The sequence below is a fragment of the Carassius carassius genome, chromosome 17 (genome assembly GCF_963082965.1).
Source record: "Carassius carassius chromosome 17, fCarCar2.1, whole genome shotgun sequence".
NCBI lineage: Eukaryota > Metazoa > Chordata > Actinopteri > Cypriniformes > Cyprinidae > Carassius > Carassius carassius.
Genome location: NC_081771.1, coordinates 11,751,461 through 11,772,030, shown reverse-complemented (window position 1 = coordinate 11,772,030; position 20,570 = coordinate 11,751,461). Strand labels below are relative to the sequence as shown.

Here is a 20,570-nt window from a genome sequence, read left to right as displayed (position 1 = left end):
TTTCACCCCCGGCCAGAGATTTGGAAGCTTTGGGTGTGGCCTCTGAGGGGGCGCAACTCATAGAGAGTGGTCTCTCAACTGAGGTTGTGGAGACCATTCTTAGCTCCAGAGCTCCAGCTACGAGGAAACTTTATAGACTCAAATGGAATGTTTTTTCTTCTTGGTGTTACCAACATCAGTTCTTGAGTTTTTACAGGACCGCTTCACTTCTGGTCTGTGTCCATCCACCTTAAAAGTTTACGTGGCGGCCATTTCGGCTTTCCACGCCCCAGTGGGTGGTGCATCTCTGGGTCGTGACCCTCTTATCTCTCGTTTCCTTCGTGGCACCTTGAGGCTGAGACCTGCAACTCGTACTAGAGTGCCGGCCTGGGACCTGGCTATAGTTTTAGAAGGCCTTTCTAGGGCTCCTTTTGAACCCCTAGATTCTGTCTCTGAGAAGTTTCTTTCATTTAAGACTACCTTTCTCCTGGCTATTTCGTCCCTAAAAAGAGTCGGAGACCTTCAGGCTCTCTCGGTTTCTCCCACCTGCCTTGAATTTGCACCTGGGATGGTCAAAGCATTTCTCTACCCTAAGCAGGGATACGTCCCTAAGGTACCGACCATTGTTCCGAGACCTTTTGTTCTGCAGGCTTTCTGTCCTCCCCCGTTTGCATCATCGGACCAGGAAAAGTCTAACCTCTTGTGCCCTGTGCGAGCATTGGACACTTATGTTCATCGGACTTCTTCTTTTCGGAAATCCGATCAGCTGTTTGTTTGTTTGGGGTCACCTAAGATAGGTCTTCCTGCCACTAAACAGACACTTAGTAAGTGGATAGTTGGGGCTATCCTTCTTGCCTATGAGTCTTCTGACCTACCGTGCCCTTTGGGGGTCAGAGCTCATTCTACTAGGAGTATGGCGGCCTCTAGAGCCTTATTATCTGGGGCCTCTCTTCAGGATGTTTGCGATGCGGCAGGCTGGTCCTCGCCACTCACATTCGTCAGGTTTTATAGCCTAGACCTGGACGCTACTCCCGGGTCTCAGGTTTTTAATTCTTGAGCCGTTGGTTTTTTCTGGCTGACACTCAGGCACTTGTTATATGGCGGTTTGGGTATTCTCGTTCCCAAAGCGTTATCGACGCATCGTCTCTCCCTCGATGGGGAACGTCTCGGTTACGTCTGTAACCTCAGTTCCCCGAGAAGGGAACGAGAAGATGCGTCTCCCTGCCATACTTCCTTCATTCCTGTTATCGACTTGCTTCGGCACTGTCGAAGCTAACACCGGTTGCTCCGGTTGGGGTTTTTATCAATTCCTGGTCGTGACGTCACTCCTGACGCTCACTCTCGCCATTGGACTAGTTGACATGGATGCTTCAGACGCACTCACGCAGAATGCGTTCCCAAAGCGGTATCGACGCATCGTCTCGTTCCCTTCTCGGGGAACCGAGGTTACAGACGTAACCGAGACGTTTTGATGCCTTCAGTGTGAATCTACAGTTTTCATAGTCATGAAAATAAAGAAAACTCTTTGAATGAGAAGGTGTGTCCAAACTTTTGGTCTGTACTGTATATATATATATAGATATAGATATGTTACAATGTTTTTTGTATTCCAGCAGTCTGCGTGTTTGTTGGTAATAGACGTTAATTTCTTTCACATTCCTTACTAACAGACTTACAAAGTTTATGAACAAGAGCTTTGCTGTGAAAAAAATTCACAGATCAAGCTGTTGAAGATTACAGCGGTTTCATTCCTCAAGTGTCCAACTTTTGGAGCTATAGGCATTATAAAATTAAGTCGCTACAAAAAAAAATACTGATTTCGAAATTGTGAAGATTGATATATATTATTATGTACATTACAGCGCATTGCGTATTTATAGCCAAAAGAAATCTGAATATCAAACCGCAAACTAGCTTTACTGCGTTGAATAACCAGGATGAAAAATATTGGTATCAATTTATTATAAAGTTCTGTTATAAGTTATTTATAAATTATTTGTTAATGATGAACTAATCATTTACAAAACATGACTATACATTCATAAATGATTTATAAGTAATAAGTTAACATTTTAGTTATTTTATTAATTCAGTTATAAGTCACTTTTAAGTTATTGGTTAATGATGAACAAATCATTTACAAAACATGACTATATGGTCATAAATGATTAATGAGTGGTATGCTAATGATTTACAAATGTATTGCAAGTTATCTTTAAAAAAAAGTTCATGAAATCATGAAATAAATCAAACTAATCATTAGTAGATGTTTTATAACATTAGTTGATACATTATTTAGCACTTATAAATAATTGAAGTATTTATGTCAAAATTGTTTTGTATAATTATCTCAATAAACAATTGTTAATCATGAAGAAATTATGAACAAACCATTAGTAAATGATCAGTATATGATTTATTAATCATATTAATCAACAAATCATAGGGGTGTAGCGGTATGCAAAAATCACGGTTCGGTACGTACCTCGGTTTTAAAGTCACGGTTCGGTTCATTTTCGGTACAGTAAGGGAAAGAAATGCAAACATTAAACTGCAGGTTGTTTATTACTATACACTTTTTTTTAAAATACTTTTTAATAAAATATATATAAAAAATAAAAAAAGAAAAAGAAATAAAATACTGATGCAAAGTTCTCCACTAAATAAAATACTCTCAGTCTCAAACCAATATCATATAGTAAAATATAATGAAAAATATAAATAAATAACTATGATTACAGTGCAGCATTACCAATCCCAGCTTGTAGGCCTGCTTCACCAGAACCGTGCCGTGCCTGCTGCTGTAGGTGACAGGGAGACCGCCGACAGACCTTGTCTTCATGACAACAATATCTATAATTCATGTTGAGCATAAATTTAAAGCCTACTGATAAAGGACACCGTCAACAGTATTGACGGCAAAATAGACTATGTTTGACAGGTGCAATATTTGAAAATCGATAATTATTAATTTATTTTTTAAATTACATTTATATCTGAATTTATGTCAACCTATAGACTTTCAAATATCAAAGTGTCATGAATTAATATGTATTTGTGTACAAAATGACATATAAACATATTTCCTATTCTATTTTGCCTGGAAACGCGTGAAAAATAACATCTTTTACTGTTTACTAAAATTGTTTATTGAGATAATTATACTAAACAATTTTGACAAATACTTCAATGATTTGTGTGATAAATAATGTATCAACTAATAACTTATAAACCATCTACTAATGATCAGTTTGATTTATTTCATGATTTCAACTTTTTTAAGATAACTTGCAACACATTTGTAAATCGTCAGCATACCACTCATTAATCATTTATGAACATATAGTCATGTTTTGTAAATGATTCGTTCATCATTAACTAATAACTTAAAAGTGACTTATAACTGAAATAATAAAATAACTAAAATGTTAACTTATTACTTATAAATCATTTATGAAAGTATAGTCATGTTTTGTAAATGATTAGTTCATCATTAACTAATAATTTATAAATAACTTTTAACAGAATGTTATTATAAAGTGTTACCAAAATATTCATTAACGAACATTTTTTTCTGTGACTAAGATGAGACGTCGACCAGCTAAACCTAATATCTGATGATAAAAACTATGACGAAATTCATGCAGCCTCTTCGTTAACAGAAAAAGAAGGCACTATAATATTATTTTTTACCTCTTGTACACAATCAAGTCCAACTGATCTGAGGGCACGCGAGCTTCCTGGTGTGTGAAATGTGCGCGTGTTCTGGCTTAGTCTGCGCAAGCGCGGAAAGCGCCGGAAGTGATCTCTCGTGCGTGTACATCACTCATTGTTTACTGTTTACCACACGATACGCCAACAATCTGCACTGTCTGCAATATAATGCAGTAATTGTAATCAATTAATTGGTTTATAATGCATAATCCCTATAATCGTTGCGATAATAATAAAAATACAACACATTACTCACTCTATTGACAGCATGCCATTGGATCCCTCTGGCGTTGGACGTCGCCTCCAGTTTATAAGTGGCAAACTAAACACAACGTGCAAAACGCAGCGGCTCAACAGCGGAGAAAACTCAGGATCTTCAGTCAGGCAGGTGTGTGATGCGATACTGTCAATATCCTCGTCGTCGTCTTGTAGCTAGTTGTGGCATTGCTATGTTTCATTTGTGACAACATATGCTCTCCACTTCTGTTGGCATCTCACAACACTTGCTACTAAAACACCACTAATTTTGAAGAGATCTCTGTCTCTCTGAGGCTTTAAGACGTGCTGCTGCAGCGGATGCTTCCTCCATCGCTCTGAGTAGTTGATCTCTGTATTCTGGTTCAAATAAATATAGTTGTGAAAAAATTCAATGTTGTCTGTTGATAAATCGAAATCGTCTTCCATTGCGATTTCCTGTAAGTCTAAATGTGTTTAGATCTTCACAGTGAAAAGTAACACTTCCGAAATCTGTGTAAACAATGAGTGACATACACGCGTGAGAGACCACTTCCGGCACTTTCCGGCGCTTGCGCAGACTAAGCCAGAACATGCACACACGTCACACAACAGTTTAATTTAATTGTTTAATTTGGACTTCTCTGTGCATGCTCCTTGAGGTGGTGACGATAGACCTCCATTATATGAGTCACACACAAGAACGGTTTGACCTAAAAATATCAAAATGGAAACTACTGCAGAAACAAAGACACCTACATCTTGGATGCCCTTGAGGCAAGCTAAAACATACCGAAATTTAATTTTAAAGTGAACTATCCCTTTAAGTACCTATCCGTGTCATTAATGTTAACAAACAAAATATGTTTTAAATAAATGTTAAGTAAACCTACTGTATCAAAAAAAGAAAGAAAAAATGAGTTTAATCTTTTTCACTTTTTTCTTATTGTGCTTCTTTTTCAAAAACTTATAAATTACATATATTATTTATATTATATATGAACAACTATAATTTTTATATCATTTAGTTCACACAAAAATGAAAATTGTCATCATTTATTCAAGTTTTTCCAAATTCAGTTAATTCAAATTACTCATAAGATTAATTGATTTGGTCTAAAGAGAAAATAATTAATGATTATTTTAGTTTGAAGACTACATATAAAATAGCTACCAAAATAAATGTTGGTAACTGCAGTTTGACTAAAATTATGACTAAAAGTAATGACTAAAAGTTTACAAAAATGCAATGACTATTAACCATTTTCATCTCAAGATAAAAACTAATCTAAGACTAATTTAAGACTATATCAAAAATGCCTGTCAAAATTACCACTGTTCCATTTACATTTACATTTAATCATTTAGCAGACGCTTTTATCCAAAGCGACTTACAAATGAGAACATTAGAAGCAGTCAGGTCAACAAGAGAACAACAACAGGATGCAAGTGCCATGACAAGTCTCAGTTAGTCTAGTACAGAATGCATAGCCAGGTATTTTTTTATTTAATTTTTTTATGAAAAGACAAGAAAAGAAGGAAAAGTGCTAGTATTAGTTGGTTAAGTGCTGGCAAAAAAGATGAGTCTTTAGATGTTTCTTGAAGATGAGTAAAGACTCCAGTTCCAGGTCCCTTACTGTAAATACCCAAACCAAAACTGGGGAGATTGTTGTTGAATAGGATTCGATGACTCAAGGGGTCACATGTCACATGTGTACAGTACAGGAAGCTATTAAGTGCCAAGGAAAAGCTAACAGCCAAACTTTCCCTAATCACTCACATCCTTGTTATGATCTTTTCTGTTGCTGTAGGAATTAGCACACGTCACACTCTGACATTTAACATGAACATAATATAAATAAAAAATTACAATTAAATTTATGCATTTAGCAGATGCTTTTATCCAAAGCGACTTACATTGCATTCAGGCTAAAAAAAATTCCTAACATGTGTTCTCCGGGATTCGAACCCCCAACCTTGTGCTTGCTACCGCAATGCTCTACCACTTAATATAATAATATAATTAATAATATAAATTAATAAATAAAAGGGTTCATAATGTATGGGTAATAAACATTCAAGGTGAACTTTCACTGAACTGAGTATGGTGCTAATAAAGAGATAAAGGGAATTGGAGGTGAAGGGATGTGTACAAAAACTGATAAATCTCCTATGATCTTGGCCTTGAGGAATGTAAATCCAAAGTTTATTTTAGTTTTTATTATTTTACATTCTTAGTTGCCTGTTAAAATTCCTTAGTGGAAGATGATGGCACCAGACCTACATGATCCTCTTCTATATGCTTTTTTGTCTTGGCGCCCAAGGCAATAACAAGACTTATTTGTTTTCAAAGAAATCTTCACTATCCTCTTTCCAGAGGAGATGCAGATAGCAAAAATATTTTCTTACAGCTTCTGTTGATGTACAGTGTCAGTCCAGTGTGCAGGAGTGTTTTGAAAGTCACCGAAATCCCACTATTAATCTTAAATTCTGAATCCAGTTGACGTGTTCTTCTCCTCCTGTCGATGCGAAGAGTTGATTGCAACAGAGAACAGACAGAAATGATAAGCCCGATTAATATAGTGGTGGTGAACATCTTGACTGAATCTGGTTTCTTTCCTTTTCCCCTCCATTTTCTTGAATTGATTATTGCCTTTTGTAGAACTTCTTTATAGCTGAATCAAATTTGTTAACTAAACTGAATTAACATTGAACTGACTCAAGCTGGACAACAACACTACTGTCTTCAGTTGAACTGCTTATTCCTGAATTGAACTGGTTTTTATAACTTATTAAATTTACACAGTTATTGAACGGAACACTGAACTGACTGATGGTGAATAATGACACAAATGTTGTGTAAATTTCATATTTCAATCTGCTGTATAAAGCACTTTTAAAAAAGCTGACTTCATTGGATAAATGTAATCAGTCTGTTGGCATAAAATATGGGAGATAAGACAGCATTCACACACAGACAGTGATTCATATATGTATTAACCATGGGTGGAGGAAGATTCACTTCAACAAAATGAGCAGCACTTTCAAAATAAAAGGAAGGGTAGCAGTAGCAGAGGAAAATTCTTTTGAACTCATGATAATTTTCTATATAGTTGTTGCTTTAATAAAGTCACTTCTTGTCATCCTTGGCACAGCAGAACTTAAACTGAACCGAATACATTTTGTAATTGGTTCCATGTGTCCTTTGACTTCATTTATTTTTATGAGTGCAAACTGTAATCAAATCTGCTCCCATGCACATATGATATGCCAAAGAAAGAAATTTTTTACATATCATGTCCCCAGCTTCATAAATATAAATAAAAAAAATTCTAACAAGAGTTTATTTATTTTAAAATCACAACATCAAAACACCCAGATGGTTCCTGTTTGTGTACTTTCCTGCCCCTTTAATGAGCAGCACAAGGGTGTGGCCCCAAACCACCATTTCCCCACCAACTCATTCCCAAATAAAGCGGGTGAGTATATGAGAGCTTTTGAATAAAGCAGTGAAGTCAACGGTTGACTGTAAAGAGGATAACCAGAAGGACATGAGGAGGCAGAAAGGAATCTGACAAAGAAAACATTGCAGCTGTTTAAAAGAGAACGGGAAAAGCTCTTGTGTGACAGGGAGAACAAAGCACCGATATCTCTGACAAGTCGTCTTCTAGTACAAGGGTAAGATAATTTGTACTAAGTCATTTAATCTGGCTGTTAGTTTAAACTGATGTTAAAAAGAAAAAAGGAAGAAGAAAAACAGTATAGTGAACTAAACTAGATAGTAATAATAATGAATGTACTTAATTTAAAATAGCTGACAGTCATGCAACATATATGGCTGAAACATATGTTTTTAGTAAATGTCTAATTTTAAAATCACTTTTTTTTTAATACATTTGATAACAAATTCACTAATCTACAGTATTAGACAATAAAGAAACAAAAATGTATTTGACAAGCTATTGGATGAAACAAGAGAAATTACAGCAAATAATAGGTGGATTTATTTGAGAGACTACACAAGTTAAATGTCCCAGCTCTTGCAGACTGTGGTTTGGTTTTTCTGGAAGAGATGATGAAAACACAAAACATTTTCCATGTGCTTTTCAATTTTGTCCTGACTGAAAATTGCATGTATACTTCTTTCCATTAAATGTCTGTGCAAGGAGACATTTCTTTAAAACTTATTTTCTTTAAAAAGGAATATTTATTATTGTTGTTGTTATTATTTTATCTGTTCTTAACACATTTTGAAGCCCAATGCTGTGAATACTGCAAATGTGGTTATCTGTTTTTAAAACAAAGAAGATAAATATATTTGTGTTTGTGGGGGGTTAGGTCTGAGTAAACCATAAGTGTAGTTAGTTACAGTTCTGTGTCATATGGGTTGAGTAATGATTTATGTCACAACAGGAAGGTTTCCCAAGAGGCTTTCTCACATATAGCAACCATCCACTTTTGTTCTCTCTCTCTCTCTCTCTTGCTTCTATATGACATATTTAGGCTTTTTTGTGGCTTTGAGCTTTCATGGGTCCAATTTATTTATTTTTTGGTGAAAATGAGGTAACCCAGGGGAAAAAAATCTAACAATAAAAATACCAGAATTTGATAAGGCACTTTTTAGTTGACATTGTTTGTGCTTTCTTTGTAGGAGTCAATGGATCTGGTGTGGTTCATAATTATTGGCATGTGTGTCATGAATGGCATTGGCTCTGCGTGTCCAGAGAACTGCCAGTGTACGCCAAGCAAAAGCATTTGCCAAGGCTTTATAATAAAAGAATTTCCATCCTCCATCCCACCAACCACCCAAACCCTCTATATCTCCAACACCAGCATAGAATCATTAAAACCAGCTGATTTTGAAACTTTTGCAGAGACCCTCTCTGTGTTTTTAGCCAAGGATTCGAGAATAGCTGTGGTGGAACCTCATACATTTGACCAAACCAGAAATGTCATTATCTTAGGTTTCAGTGGGACACTGCTAACCTCTCTGCCACAGGATCTGTTTCAAAATCTCAAAGCATTATCAACTCTAACGCTGAATAACAACAAACTAAAAGTTATCCAACCATCTCTTCTAACCCCTCTTGTAGATTTGAAAAAATTAGACCTAAGCAGAAACCTTCTAACTTCTCTGCCAGAAATTGCTTTTCAGGGTTTAAAAAAGCTGGGAAAGCTCATGTTGCAGGAAAACGCAATCAGTAAGCTTTACAGCAGTACTTTTCAAGGACTCAATCATCTCAATTCCCTGTTTCTGCAGCAAAATAATTTAACAACTTTACCAGTAGGCATCTTTGATGACCTGGTAAACCTTGAGATATTGCATCTTCAAGACAACAAACTCACACAGCTACCAGCAAATCTCTTCTCAAACTTGCCAAAGCTGAAGAAACTCTACCTCTCCAATAACAGGTTATCATTGCTTCCCAGTGCAATCTTTCTGAATCTTCCCAACCTTACTCATATTTCACTGTATGGGAACCAACTCAGTAGGTTAATGCCTGGAACTTTTGGTCCAATGCCCCTCCAGGAGCTCTGGCTATACGACAACATGTTAACCGACCTCGAGGAGAATGTGTTTAACAACTTAACTGAGATTCGCCTTTTGGTGCTGAGTAGGAACCGGATTCAGCACATTTCTCCAGGTGCTTTCAATGGCTTGATGGAACTAAAGGAGATCTCTCTTCACACTAATGGACTCAGCAGTATTGAGGCTGGGATATTCAAAGGTCTTCCAAAGTTAGCTAACATATCTATAGAGAACAATCAAATACAGCACATACCCATAAAACTCTTGGATGGTGTGTCCCATTTACATCTCCTGGAGCTTCAAAACAATTCCCTCCCAAACTTGCCGAAACAATTTCTAGACTCTTTGTCCATAGTCGATAATATTATGGTTCATCAAAACCCCTGGAGGTGTGACCATAACATAATACCTTTTCGGGATTGGCTTGGACAGAATCCAGAGAAAGTGAAGAACCTTACTTCTCTGATGTGCGATGCTCCTCCAGCCCTGAATGGTAGAAATATAAGAGAGCTGAAGGAGGATGATGTCACGATAGAGGACACGAGTGGAGGTAATGCTGTTGGTCAAGGTCTGTCCAAAGACAAACTCTTTATCATTCTAGCCATTGTGTGTACTGCTGTCATTGTCGGTATCATTACCTGTGTGTTATGGAGAAGGAATAAGCGAGGAAGTCAAGACTTGGACCGTCAAAGAAAAAGAAAAACAAACTCAGTTATCTAAAATGTCTGTTAATCCCTCATTCAACAGTCTTCAATAGATTTATGAAGAACATTCTTTTTTTACTAATTAATTTTAACAAAGTTTATTATGGATACTTTGTTTCTTTCTTTCTTAGTTGTTGATGTATAATTTAATTGAAAAAAAAAGGAAAATCATTGCTAATTAGATATGATTTGAATGTTGTCACTAATGAAGAAATGTACTGTATTTTTCTTTCTTGCCACTGTCAAAGGTTATACACTTTCTGCAGTTCTGTGTTAAACATGTTTTCCTCATAGAAAAACCACTTTTATGTATAAAGCTTCTTTATTAAAAATAAACTATGAACCATTAGGGTGTTACAACTTGGGTGATATATTTTGGCACCATGGTTTCATTTCAAAGTAGTATTTTCAGTGCTTATGTTTCTATATCTACTACACAACTACATCCGCTTTGCCTATTCCATTCAATTTATTGAATTCATGCATTAACAACATGACATTTTGAGGCTGCCTATTAATTTAGTTTCCTTTCTAATGTTTTTGTTTGTAAAATACTACTAGGAGACCTTTAGCTGTATTTCAACTTTTAAAACACTCTTCACAGCCTTTACAGAGACGTAAACAAGAAAACTTGAACAGTCTAACTGCTGATACAATTTATATGTAATTAAGACAAAAAGAGAAGACTAGAAGAGAATGAATAGAACTGAGAAGACTCCCTAAATATGTGTACTATGTAAAAAAAATTTGCAAGTGAGTCTGCAACTTTTTATCTCTTCAAACAGAAAACAAACTGTCCACACCCTTTCTAATGCATTACGTATATGCAGTAAACACTTGGGATATGTAGATAAGAGTAGTGCACTACGTATGTTCCTTCACATTTGCACTACGTTCATCCTTACATTTGCTTTTAGGAACATCATTCTAAATGGTCATTCAGCTGCGACTGAGATGAGCAGGTAAGAGTAATTACCGTACTTTCCGCACTATAAGGCGCACCGGATTATAAGGCACATAGTATAGATGATACTGTAGTCAAATGTTTGACTGGGTTTGCATTATGCATCCACTAGATAGAGCTGTGCTAAAGGGAATGTCAACATTTTGACAGAGCGCCTTGATCCATATATAAGTTGCTCCGGATTATAAGGCGCACTGTCGTTTTTTGAGAAAATTAAAGGCTTTTAAGAGCGCCTTATAGTGCGGAAAATACGGTATTGACATTTAGTGAAAAAATAAATAAATAATGCAGGTCAGGAACATAAAAGGAAAACAATTGTTTGCTTGTTTTCAGTATTGTGTATTGTGGAGGAGATATCACAAATTTAAAAGCCGCCAAGTGCCAAACAAATAACTGATTTTCTGTAAATACAGTTACTTGCATAATACAGTACGAACAAGATATAAAGACATTTATTTATTTATTTATTTAATTTTTTTTCTATTATTTATTAAACTCTTTTAATATGAGAAAGTCATGGGAATTCAATTTGATTTTCATGTTTTATTCTTCAACAGGCATATGCATTTAAAAGTTACACTTGTATACATTTTCATACTTGTGCAGTTGCACTGGTGCTGCACTGAAGATATATGTCAACCAGGTGATGACTGCAAAAATCAAGACGTGTATGTCAAAAGTCAGACAGCAATTCCTAAAAAATTCAAAGATGGAGCCAATGAAATATTCTTTGTAAACAGTCAGATTCCTGTGATACCAAAAGGAGTGTTTTCTAAAAGCCCTCAATTAAAGAAAATTGAATTTCTCAGCACTTCAACTCACTCTGTAGAGGTTGGAGCCTTTGAGGGTTTGCCTGATATCACGACCATTGAGATATCTGGCACAAACTTGACGTCATTACCTGTGGGGGTTTTTAAGGATCTCAACAACCTTCAAAAACTTGTTCTAAAAAGCAACAAAATCCATAGCCTTGAAAACGGGTTATTTGATGATTTAAAAAAACTTCGAGAATTATATCTGCATATGAATGAGATCAGCTTTATTGAGGAGGGGACGTTTGACAGTTTAGAGAAACTCTCACTTCTCCATCTTGGAAAAAACAATCTTAGTTCTGTATCCACATCTCTTTTTTCCAAACTTAAGGGCTTGACCATTTTCAGGCTTTATGGGAACCAGCTGACTGCTCTACCCGATGGGATTTTTGATAATTTTCCTTATTTAGCAGAGATAGCCTTGAACGACAACCAAATCTCCCTTATACAACCAAATTTATTTCCACACAAAAGTAAATTAACAAAACTCTCTTTGGACCATAATCTTTTAACAGAACTGCAGCAAGATCTATTTGTTGGTTTCTCGTCATTAAAGACTCTAACTCTGCACAACAATCAACTCATCAGTCTTCCTGAAATCCTTTTTGGAGAAATGCCTAAAATAACTGAATTAAGTCTAAGCCATAACAATCTCACTCACTTACCAACTGGAGTTTTCGGGCCACTTAAGAAGCTCAAGAAGTTAGACCTTTCCTCAAACCAGTTTTCAACGATATCTGCAGACTTTTTTGAAGGTCTTGAGAAACTGACCAACCTGAATCTTCAAAATAACAATATAGAGTCATTAAAACAAGAGGACTTTGAAAAACTTAAGTCTCTTTCATCACTCAAACTGGGAAATAATAAACTACAAAGCCTTCCTGGTGATGTTTTTGATGCTCTTCCGAAACTCAGTAAACTGTACCTGAACAAGAACCCATGGCAGTGTGATTGTAACCTGTTGCCATTCTTTGAGTGGATGAAGAACAATGATGACAAGATTAAATCAAAATCTCCAGATGTTTGTGAGTCTCCGAAAAATCTGCAAAATCAATCAATCACCTCTTTAACAGAACAACTAATATGTCTCACGACTTCACCAACTACCACCCCTCTCCTTACAAGTACCATTCCCATGACCACACTGCGCACCACAACTGTCTCAACAATGACTCCAACAACAGCAACTCAACCAACTACAACACAGACAACCACACAAGTCATCAGCACAGCACCAACTACTCATCTCACAACTTTGATATTAACCACAACCGGACTACCTACCTCCACTGCTACAACTACAACTCCGACAACCACAACAGTCCCAACCACAGTATCAACAACTACACTACAACCAACAACTGCCCTCCTGACAACTACAGTGATCCCCACCACACCAACAACGACACTACAAACAACAACTACAACTACTTTAACACCCAGCATGACTACAACAACACCTTTTCTCACCACACATAGTAGTTTCTTCTGTACCGGCTCTCCTCAGCCAACTTTCTCAACACCCACTACCACTTACAAGTACTCATCATGCAAGGAACTGATGATATATTACACTACAATGCTACTGGTGGAAATCTGTTGTACTCTGGTGCTGGCCAGATTCTCTTATACATTATACTGCTCAAACGAGCAAATGGAGAGACTGCACATCCAGGTCAACTTGACCCACTACTCCTATACTAAGTACATTGATGAGACAGAGTCTGTAGCTCTTTGATGTTGTTGTCTTTTTGTTTTGCTTTGTTTTTCTCCTTGAACGTTGAGTAGCACCTGGTGGTGGTCACTTATAAGAGTTGACTGTTCCTTAAAGGAATGATTTTCCAAACTGCATATATAATTGATGCTTAATGGCACTTTATGCTTTCATTTCATGACTATGTAAAGTAGGGTCCACAAGTCTGAATCCACTGTTTGTGTTTTTCTAATAAAATACTTTTATGCTATATAATTTATTTAATAATATATTATCGGCATAACAATTTAAGTGAAGAGTTGAATTGAAATAAATAAATAAATAAATAAGTATGAGATAATTCTTAAATTAAATCGTATAAAGTGATCATATGCACAAGACTTGGATTAAACCTTTTTGCATTTTCTATGTTTTGGTTCCCTGGAATAAATGGAGGAACAGAAACCTCTCAGATTCCATTAAATAGATGTTAATGTCCGTTTTGAAGATTACCCAAAGTCTTATAAGGGTCCGTAAACAATAGACAGATTTTTTTTTTTTTTTTTTTTGATGAACTATCCCTTTACGTGTGTCGCAGTGTACATATTTAAAAATGGAGCACAAACATACATTTCAAGTTGTATCATGTTTGTATTTTTTACCTAAAAACAATAAAAAATTATTGGAGATTCATCTAGCAATAATAATGTGATGGAAGGGTTTTTTGTTTTTTTGTGTTTTTTTGTTTTGTTTTGTTTTTTTGCAATGGGTCATTTGAAAATGGTTTTGGTGTGAGTGATAAAAACAAGAGGCTAATTTACACAATTTAAATATTCATCTAGCTTTATATTTGTTAATTGCATACTAACCATTTTTTTGCATTTAGTATTTAATATGCTGTAATTACACTGTTTTTTATTAAAACAATTTTTTAGGGCTAATTTTTTTGTCAGGCAGCAAAATGTTATGCTTCAAAACTTATATGAATGCACGTCTTTCCCAATGTCAACCACTAGGTGTCAGTGTAGCTGCATTGTTTTAGTTTTGTCCAATAATACCTCTCGCCCAAACTCGCATACATAACAACCTGCACACAATGTCCTTAAAAAAAGGACCTATTGACCTAAGAACTATTAACCTAAGTGTGGTGTACATATTTAACAATGGATAACAAATAGAAAACCCACAAAAATGTACAAGACCACAAGCTGCACACAAAGAAAAAAATATAATTGTTTATTACTGTGTAAGACGTTTTCGATATTAGCCTATAGTGTAGCCTATGTCGTCGTCATCGTCGCTGCCATAATTGTGTAACCAAAGAAGACTTAATGGTCCTAAATATACTTCTGTTGTCAAAGTAATTCCCATAATGTTTTATCAAACGCACCACTAGATGGCGATCTGACCTGATGTCCATTCATGTATGGTGGCCTGTAAACATTGGTCTGTAAATGCTCAGCCATTCACCACAGCTTCGACACCACGACTGCCATCACATTTTTTATTCGTTTCTTTAATCCAGTTATTTTATACTAAACCCCTTCTCAAATCTTAGGGGGGAAAGGTAAAGAATCTAAGAGAGAAAAGGCCATGTCATCATTGTTTACAAAGCAAACTAAACACCTGCATGATTGATCTTCTGAAATAGGCTAGCCCTATATAAAAAAGTGCTTCTCTGGATGTGAGACTGGTGAGTACTCGTACTGTTACAAGAAAACTTGCTTGCAAATGCAATATTTATCATGACTGAATATTGCATAGCCTATTTTGAGCCAGTGATTTTCTCCCTGGTGTCAGAAATGCTAGGAACATTAATTTCATAATGACTATATTAATAAAATGCTATCCCTGAATCAACAAACAGAACTAACAAATATTGCTACAAGTGTGACTGCATCATATAATAATTATTAATTATTACTAATATTAATAATGTTCATCGTCTGGCTGACTACGTCTTGTATTAATTTTTCTGAAAAATCCTGTCAAACATGGACAAACTGACAGTCACCACTTATAAGCTATTACTAAATATTGTAGAAACATAATTTTCTGTAAAGTTGCTTTGTAACATTTTTTAGTGTAAAAATGCTATACAAATAAACTTGAATTTAATTGAATTAAAAGTGTTTAAAAAATAAAAAAGCTGAAAATATATAAAAAGGTATGAAATGTTTTCTATATTATATATATATATATATAAACATATATATAAACATAGCTTGGAACCCTGAAATATATAGCTTTATTAAAGAAAAGTGTTTTACCGATATGGGGTTTTCAGTGATTCCTTGATGAACCATCAATAATGAACATGCATATTTGGTCTTTGTACTGTTCTGTTTATACTTGAATTGCCTATTTAACTGGTGACTTGTTTTGAGCTGTTTAAGTGCCTTGAATATTTTTATTTATTATTATTGTTATTATTTATTTATTATTATTATTATTATTATTATTATTGTGCCTTGCCTATGATGGACAAAACCAAAATATTTTTAATATAGATCTGTGCTGTGCTAAAGGCAGTTGTCTGTCTTCTGGGATGGTACTAAAATGAAAAGTGAGATAATGCCATGAGTTCTCATAGAGCGAGAGGGACAATGTTACATTCAGTAACGCTATTTCAGTTCCAGAGAGACCACATAGAATTTCCATGGTGATGTATGGTGGTATTTTGCAGCCATGGTGATGGCTATATAATGCATATATTTTATCTAGCCATGGTGAAATGAAATGAAATGAAATGAAAAGAAAACAAGCTTTAAAGTCTCAGCTGCACCAAAGTTTAGTTTTTTTATGATGCAAATCACATTGACAAAGAAGCATTTCAGATGCAAAACATAAATTGATTAATTGAATTATTTCTAAGGTTTAGATTTAAAGCAAAGGAATGTAGCCCTCAGAATCTCTCAGGAGGACTTTTAAATAGTCAGAGAAAAACTTTGTGATAACTAGGATTTTAAAGACGATTTTCGTCTTCTTTTTTTATTTAGTAAAATGAAGAATTTATTTACAACAATCTCTTGATCATTTAGTCCATTCACATCAAGAACAATAACTACTATGATGATAAGCATACCGACACACAATACAGTGGATTTATCTAATCTTCCACTGTAAATGCTCAGTCTCTTTAAAGTAGGATGGATTTTGATTGGCTGTCAGTGCTTTAACCATTTTTTAGCTGAACGAAATAGTTTTGACAGTGCTTCCAAAAAAAGGGCCTTAAAAAAGAATATTGAACATCTAAAGAAAGAGAACACAAGCATGTAAAATTAATAAAATATATAAGCTGAAAAAAAAAATCAGGACATTTAGATTTGGCATTTGTTTCCCAAGGCCAAAAGAAGGAGGAAACAAAAAAAAGAAGAAGAAGTGTATTTGAAACAGTCTACCCAATTAACCAATTACCAGGCCTAATTGCAGTCTCCTGAGGAGAGGTTTAGTAAGAGCAATGTCTCTCTCATTCTCTGCCACCAAGCCCAAGGCCTAATCAAGTTATCATATCAACAAATCTCTCATCAGGGGCCCGTGTCTGACACCAGCAGAAAGAGAGGCCATTTGACGACTAATTTCCAGCAGCAGGGCGCTGGGACTCGCCTGCCAGGCGGGATGAAAAGTACCTGCAGACCCCAGTCGAGCTTCCCTCACCATCCCGCTGGGAGAGCGCTCATGCTGGGCACAACAGAGATTTTTCTCCCTGTGTTCCAACTGGAAGGGGGTGGTAGCATCATAGAGAGCTAGAGGAACGTTATTTGGCAACGTACACAAAGAACAGGGGCAGACAATGCAGTGATCATGCAGAGTGTGGAGGGGAACCGAGGGGCTCTAGGGTCAGAGGTTTTAGGGCTGGAGTGGTGCATCTCTGAAGAGGTTAATGTACTTGTTATGTGGGGTCAGGGTGCAGGCTTCACGGCAGTACATCACCAGTGACAGCCCCTCAGAGCCATGACTGAAGCAGAAGGCTCTGATCTGGGGTAAGAAGGCTCGTTTTGAAGTCTATTGTATTGTAACTCTGGGGTCAGATCATAAAGTGTGTGGTCAGAATGATTTCATGGGGTAGAATAAGATGAAGAAGATGGAAATGGCACTAGCAGACTTGTAATCAGGGTTTCTGTGGGCCAGGTCTTAAAAAGTCTTAATTCACCCTTCCGCAATTTAGCCCTTAAAAAGGGTAAAATCAGAGCGGAAGTCTTAAATTTATAAAGTCATGGCTTTAAATGTTGCATGCATAGAAATGTCTCAGTATTTTCGTTTTCCAATACAAATATCTAAGCATCTTAAAATTAAAAATAGATTTACTTGAGATACAAATTAATGTCCTGAAAAACTGAATGTATAGTTCAGAAAAAGTCAGATATTCTGAACTTAATAGCAAATATTTGCTCTAGTTTTATTCATAAAACCACTTCATTTTGATCAGTTTCACATTAAACAAGACTTCTTCTAACACTTTGCTTCGCAGTTAAATGTATTGTGATAGGTTATTATTAGGTTTTTTTGTTTTATTATATTCGCTTCAATTTATTTATTATTTTATTTGCTAAAGATATTTACCTTCATAAAAGCTACAGAAACGCAATTACAAGTCTCCTTTTTATTATAGGGAATATAAAAATATTGGTTAAGCATTAGTCAAAATACATGGCTTCATGACTACTTTGCAGAAATTCGCTGGTAATTTATACTCTCTTATAGACGTGCAGTGACTGATTATTCAGCCAAAGTTAAGCTGTGTGGTTCATTCCCTGGCTTTCACTGAGATGTTTATGTTCTGCTACCTGATGAGCCATGTGGGCATGAGGTTTGGAACTCCCTGGTGCTAAAACGTGATGTCAAGATAAGAAGGTGAAGGAGAGATCTGGCTTAAAGCATGACTGAATGTTTGACATATTCTGTCTTCAGGCATCCGCTATCCTGTGATGAAACGGCTTACATGTGCAGTGCACGCACAAAACACCATTTCACACTTTATAAAAAACTGCTGGAGCAAAAAGATTGCTGTAATGTCACAGTGGATTGTTCTGTTCATTGTCAGCTGTATTGAGGAAGGTGCTTGTAGCTTTTCAAGCCATAAGCAATTCATAATGTAAAGTAGTTAATAAAAGTAGTTGCACTGCATACTACCAAAGTACTATAATTAGCTAACTACTTTAAATTATATGGGTGAACTGATTAATTTACGAAGCTAGAAAACAATGTATATCAGAGGATTTCAACCTAAGACCAGTTTGTGAGTGTGTGTTATTTTGAAAGTGTATAAATCTGATGTTACTCTACTCGTGGTAAGGGGAAAAAACACTTTAAGCTTTTTTTTTTTATCAGCTAATTATAATATTATAACAATTTGCTTTTGTCTAATGACTACACAAATAGTGCTATATTCTATATTGCTTTATATATATATATATATATATATATATATATATATATGTGTGTGTGTGTGTGTGTGTGTGTGTGTGTGCATGTGTATACAGTTTATATATATTCTATATATATATATATATATATATATTGTATGTATATATATATGTATATATATGTATATATATGTGTATATATATATGAAAGTGAAGTGACGTGTGGCAAAGTATGATGACCCATACTCAGAATTTTTTTTAACCAATCCAAGTTCTCACACACAGTAGTGAACACACACTTGGAGCACTGGGTATCCATACAAACAGAAAATGGAAAAATACCACACATTGTATGTGTTGAGACTGAAATTAATAGGGAAAAAAACTTGTAGCACGTGCAAGACATGACTGCAGGCTGTTCATGTGATCTCAACATTGTGACCCCCATTTGAGGGGACTCACTCCATGTTAAGCAGCTTTTTGTGTCACACTTAATTGAAGGGGATCTCATGTGAGTGTACACCATTTTGAACATTTGTGCTATTAATTTTTCTTTTTTTCTAATGTTTAAAACGTTTTAATAAGTAAATTACTGAGTGTGCTTTCAAGTACCCAATGGCTAATGAAAAACTTGTAAATGTTTTGGCAACTTTAAATCCAGTTGTTGTGTGTCCTTTAGACTCACTCATGAGGCTATGCAGATGCTCTCTGAGCTGTTTTGGAAATGTTGAAAAGGCCAAATTGAATAACTGAATGGTATTAGCCTTCCTGGACAAATTCCACTTAGTGTTAGAAGTCTTTTTTCTTGATGATGTTTCTCTAGTTCTCGTCTCCTCTTGACCAGATGCACTGAAAGGGATAGGGCAGGTATGGTGAAAGCCCAGTGGGGGACTGCAGAAGTGGGGTGACCCTCAACCCTGGCACTCACATTATTCTTGCTGGACGGAGGCCACTGAGGCAGCCGGGGCTGCTTGCTGATCCCCACAATGCAGCCTTTTCCCCAGGCCACGGTTGGCAGAAAGACCCCCTGGAGCTCTAGTCACCATCTAAAGGCCTTTCAGCCTAGCCGGGCTGGCTAGGGCCAAGTACCAGAGCGGAGGGGCCAAGGCAAAGAAAGCAGAAGAGGGGGGAAACTGTGAGAAAAATACAATAACGAAAGAAAGTGAAGGGAAACAATAGGCTTTAAAGTCCATCTTAACCTACCACAACAGTGTCAACATCTGTAGTTTCTTCAGTGCTCTGCTCAAAGGATATAATCTATGGCGAGGAAAGCCTGTTTCTATGGGTTCCTCAGTGAAAAAGAGTACAGGTTTTTTTTTATCTTATTTTTGTCATTTAGAAAAAAAAAGAAAAGAAAAAAAGGGTTCAAAGCCTCTCCAGCGCAGTCCTTCGAGAGCAGTTAAACCACACTGTGATGTACGCCACATATTGTAGTGTTAAAGCAGAACAGAATGGCAAAAGTTCACAAGCTGGTTGGGGGAGATTTATGTCCACATTTATCAAGCAAGGTGATTTGAAATCTTTCATGACGCTCTAGATGCTTTCGAGTCTTCTGTGGCCTTGGAAGAGCACCA

The 20,570-nt window shown here is 36.0% G+C and overlaps 2 protein-coding genes and 1 long non-coding RNA gene across 3 annotated transcripts in view; all 3 read left to right on the top strand.

Moving 5' to 3' along the window:
- Positions 1-7,421: 7,421 nt before the first annotated feature.
- On the top strand, positions 7,422-10,563 carry lrrc15 (leucine rich repeat containing 15). The gene is made up of 2 exons (XM_059570910.1): positions 7,422-7,605; positions 8,579-10,563. The coding sequence occupies exon 2, from the start codon at positions 8,585-8,587 to the stop codon at positions 10,175-10,177; it is 1,593 nt and encodes a 530-aa protein (XP_059426893.1). The 5' UTR covers positions 7,422-7,605; positions 8,579-8,584; the 3' UTR covers positions 10,178-10,563.
- Positions 10,564-10,839: 276 nt separating this feature from the next.
- Positions 10,840-14,502, top strand: LOC132161099 (leucine-rich repeat-containing protein 15). The gene is made up of 2 exons (XM_059570909.1): positions 10,840-11,123; positions 11,683-14,502. Exons 1-2 carry the CDS (start codon positions 11,032-11,034, stop codon positions 13,673-13,675), a joined length of 2,085 nt encoding a protein of 694 aa, XP_059426892.1. The 5' UTR covers positions 10,840-11,031; the 3' UTR covers positions 13,676-14,502.
- Positions 14,503-15,193: 691 nt separating this feature from the next.
- Positions 15,194-20,570, top strand: part of LOC132161120 (uncharacterized) — a 29,992-nt gene continuing 24,615 nt past the window's right edge. Inside the window, exon 1 of the long non-coding RNA XR_009438101.1 lies at positions 15,194-15,323. This is a non-coding gene — a long non-coding RNA (uncharacterized LOC132161120). The remainder of the gene's footprint in view (positions 15,324-20,570) is intronic.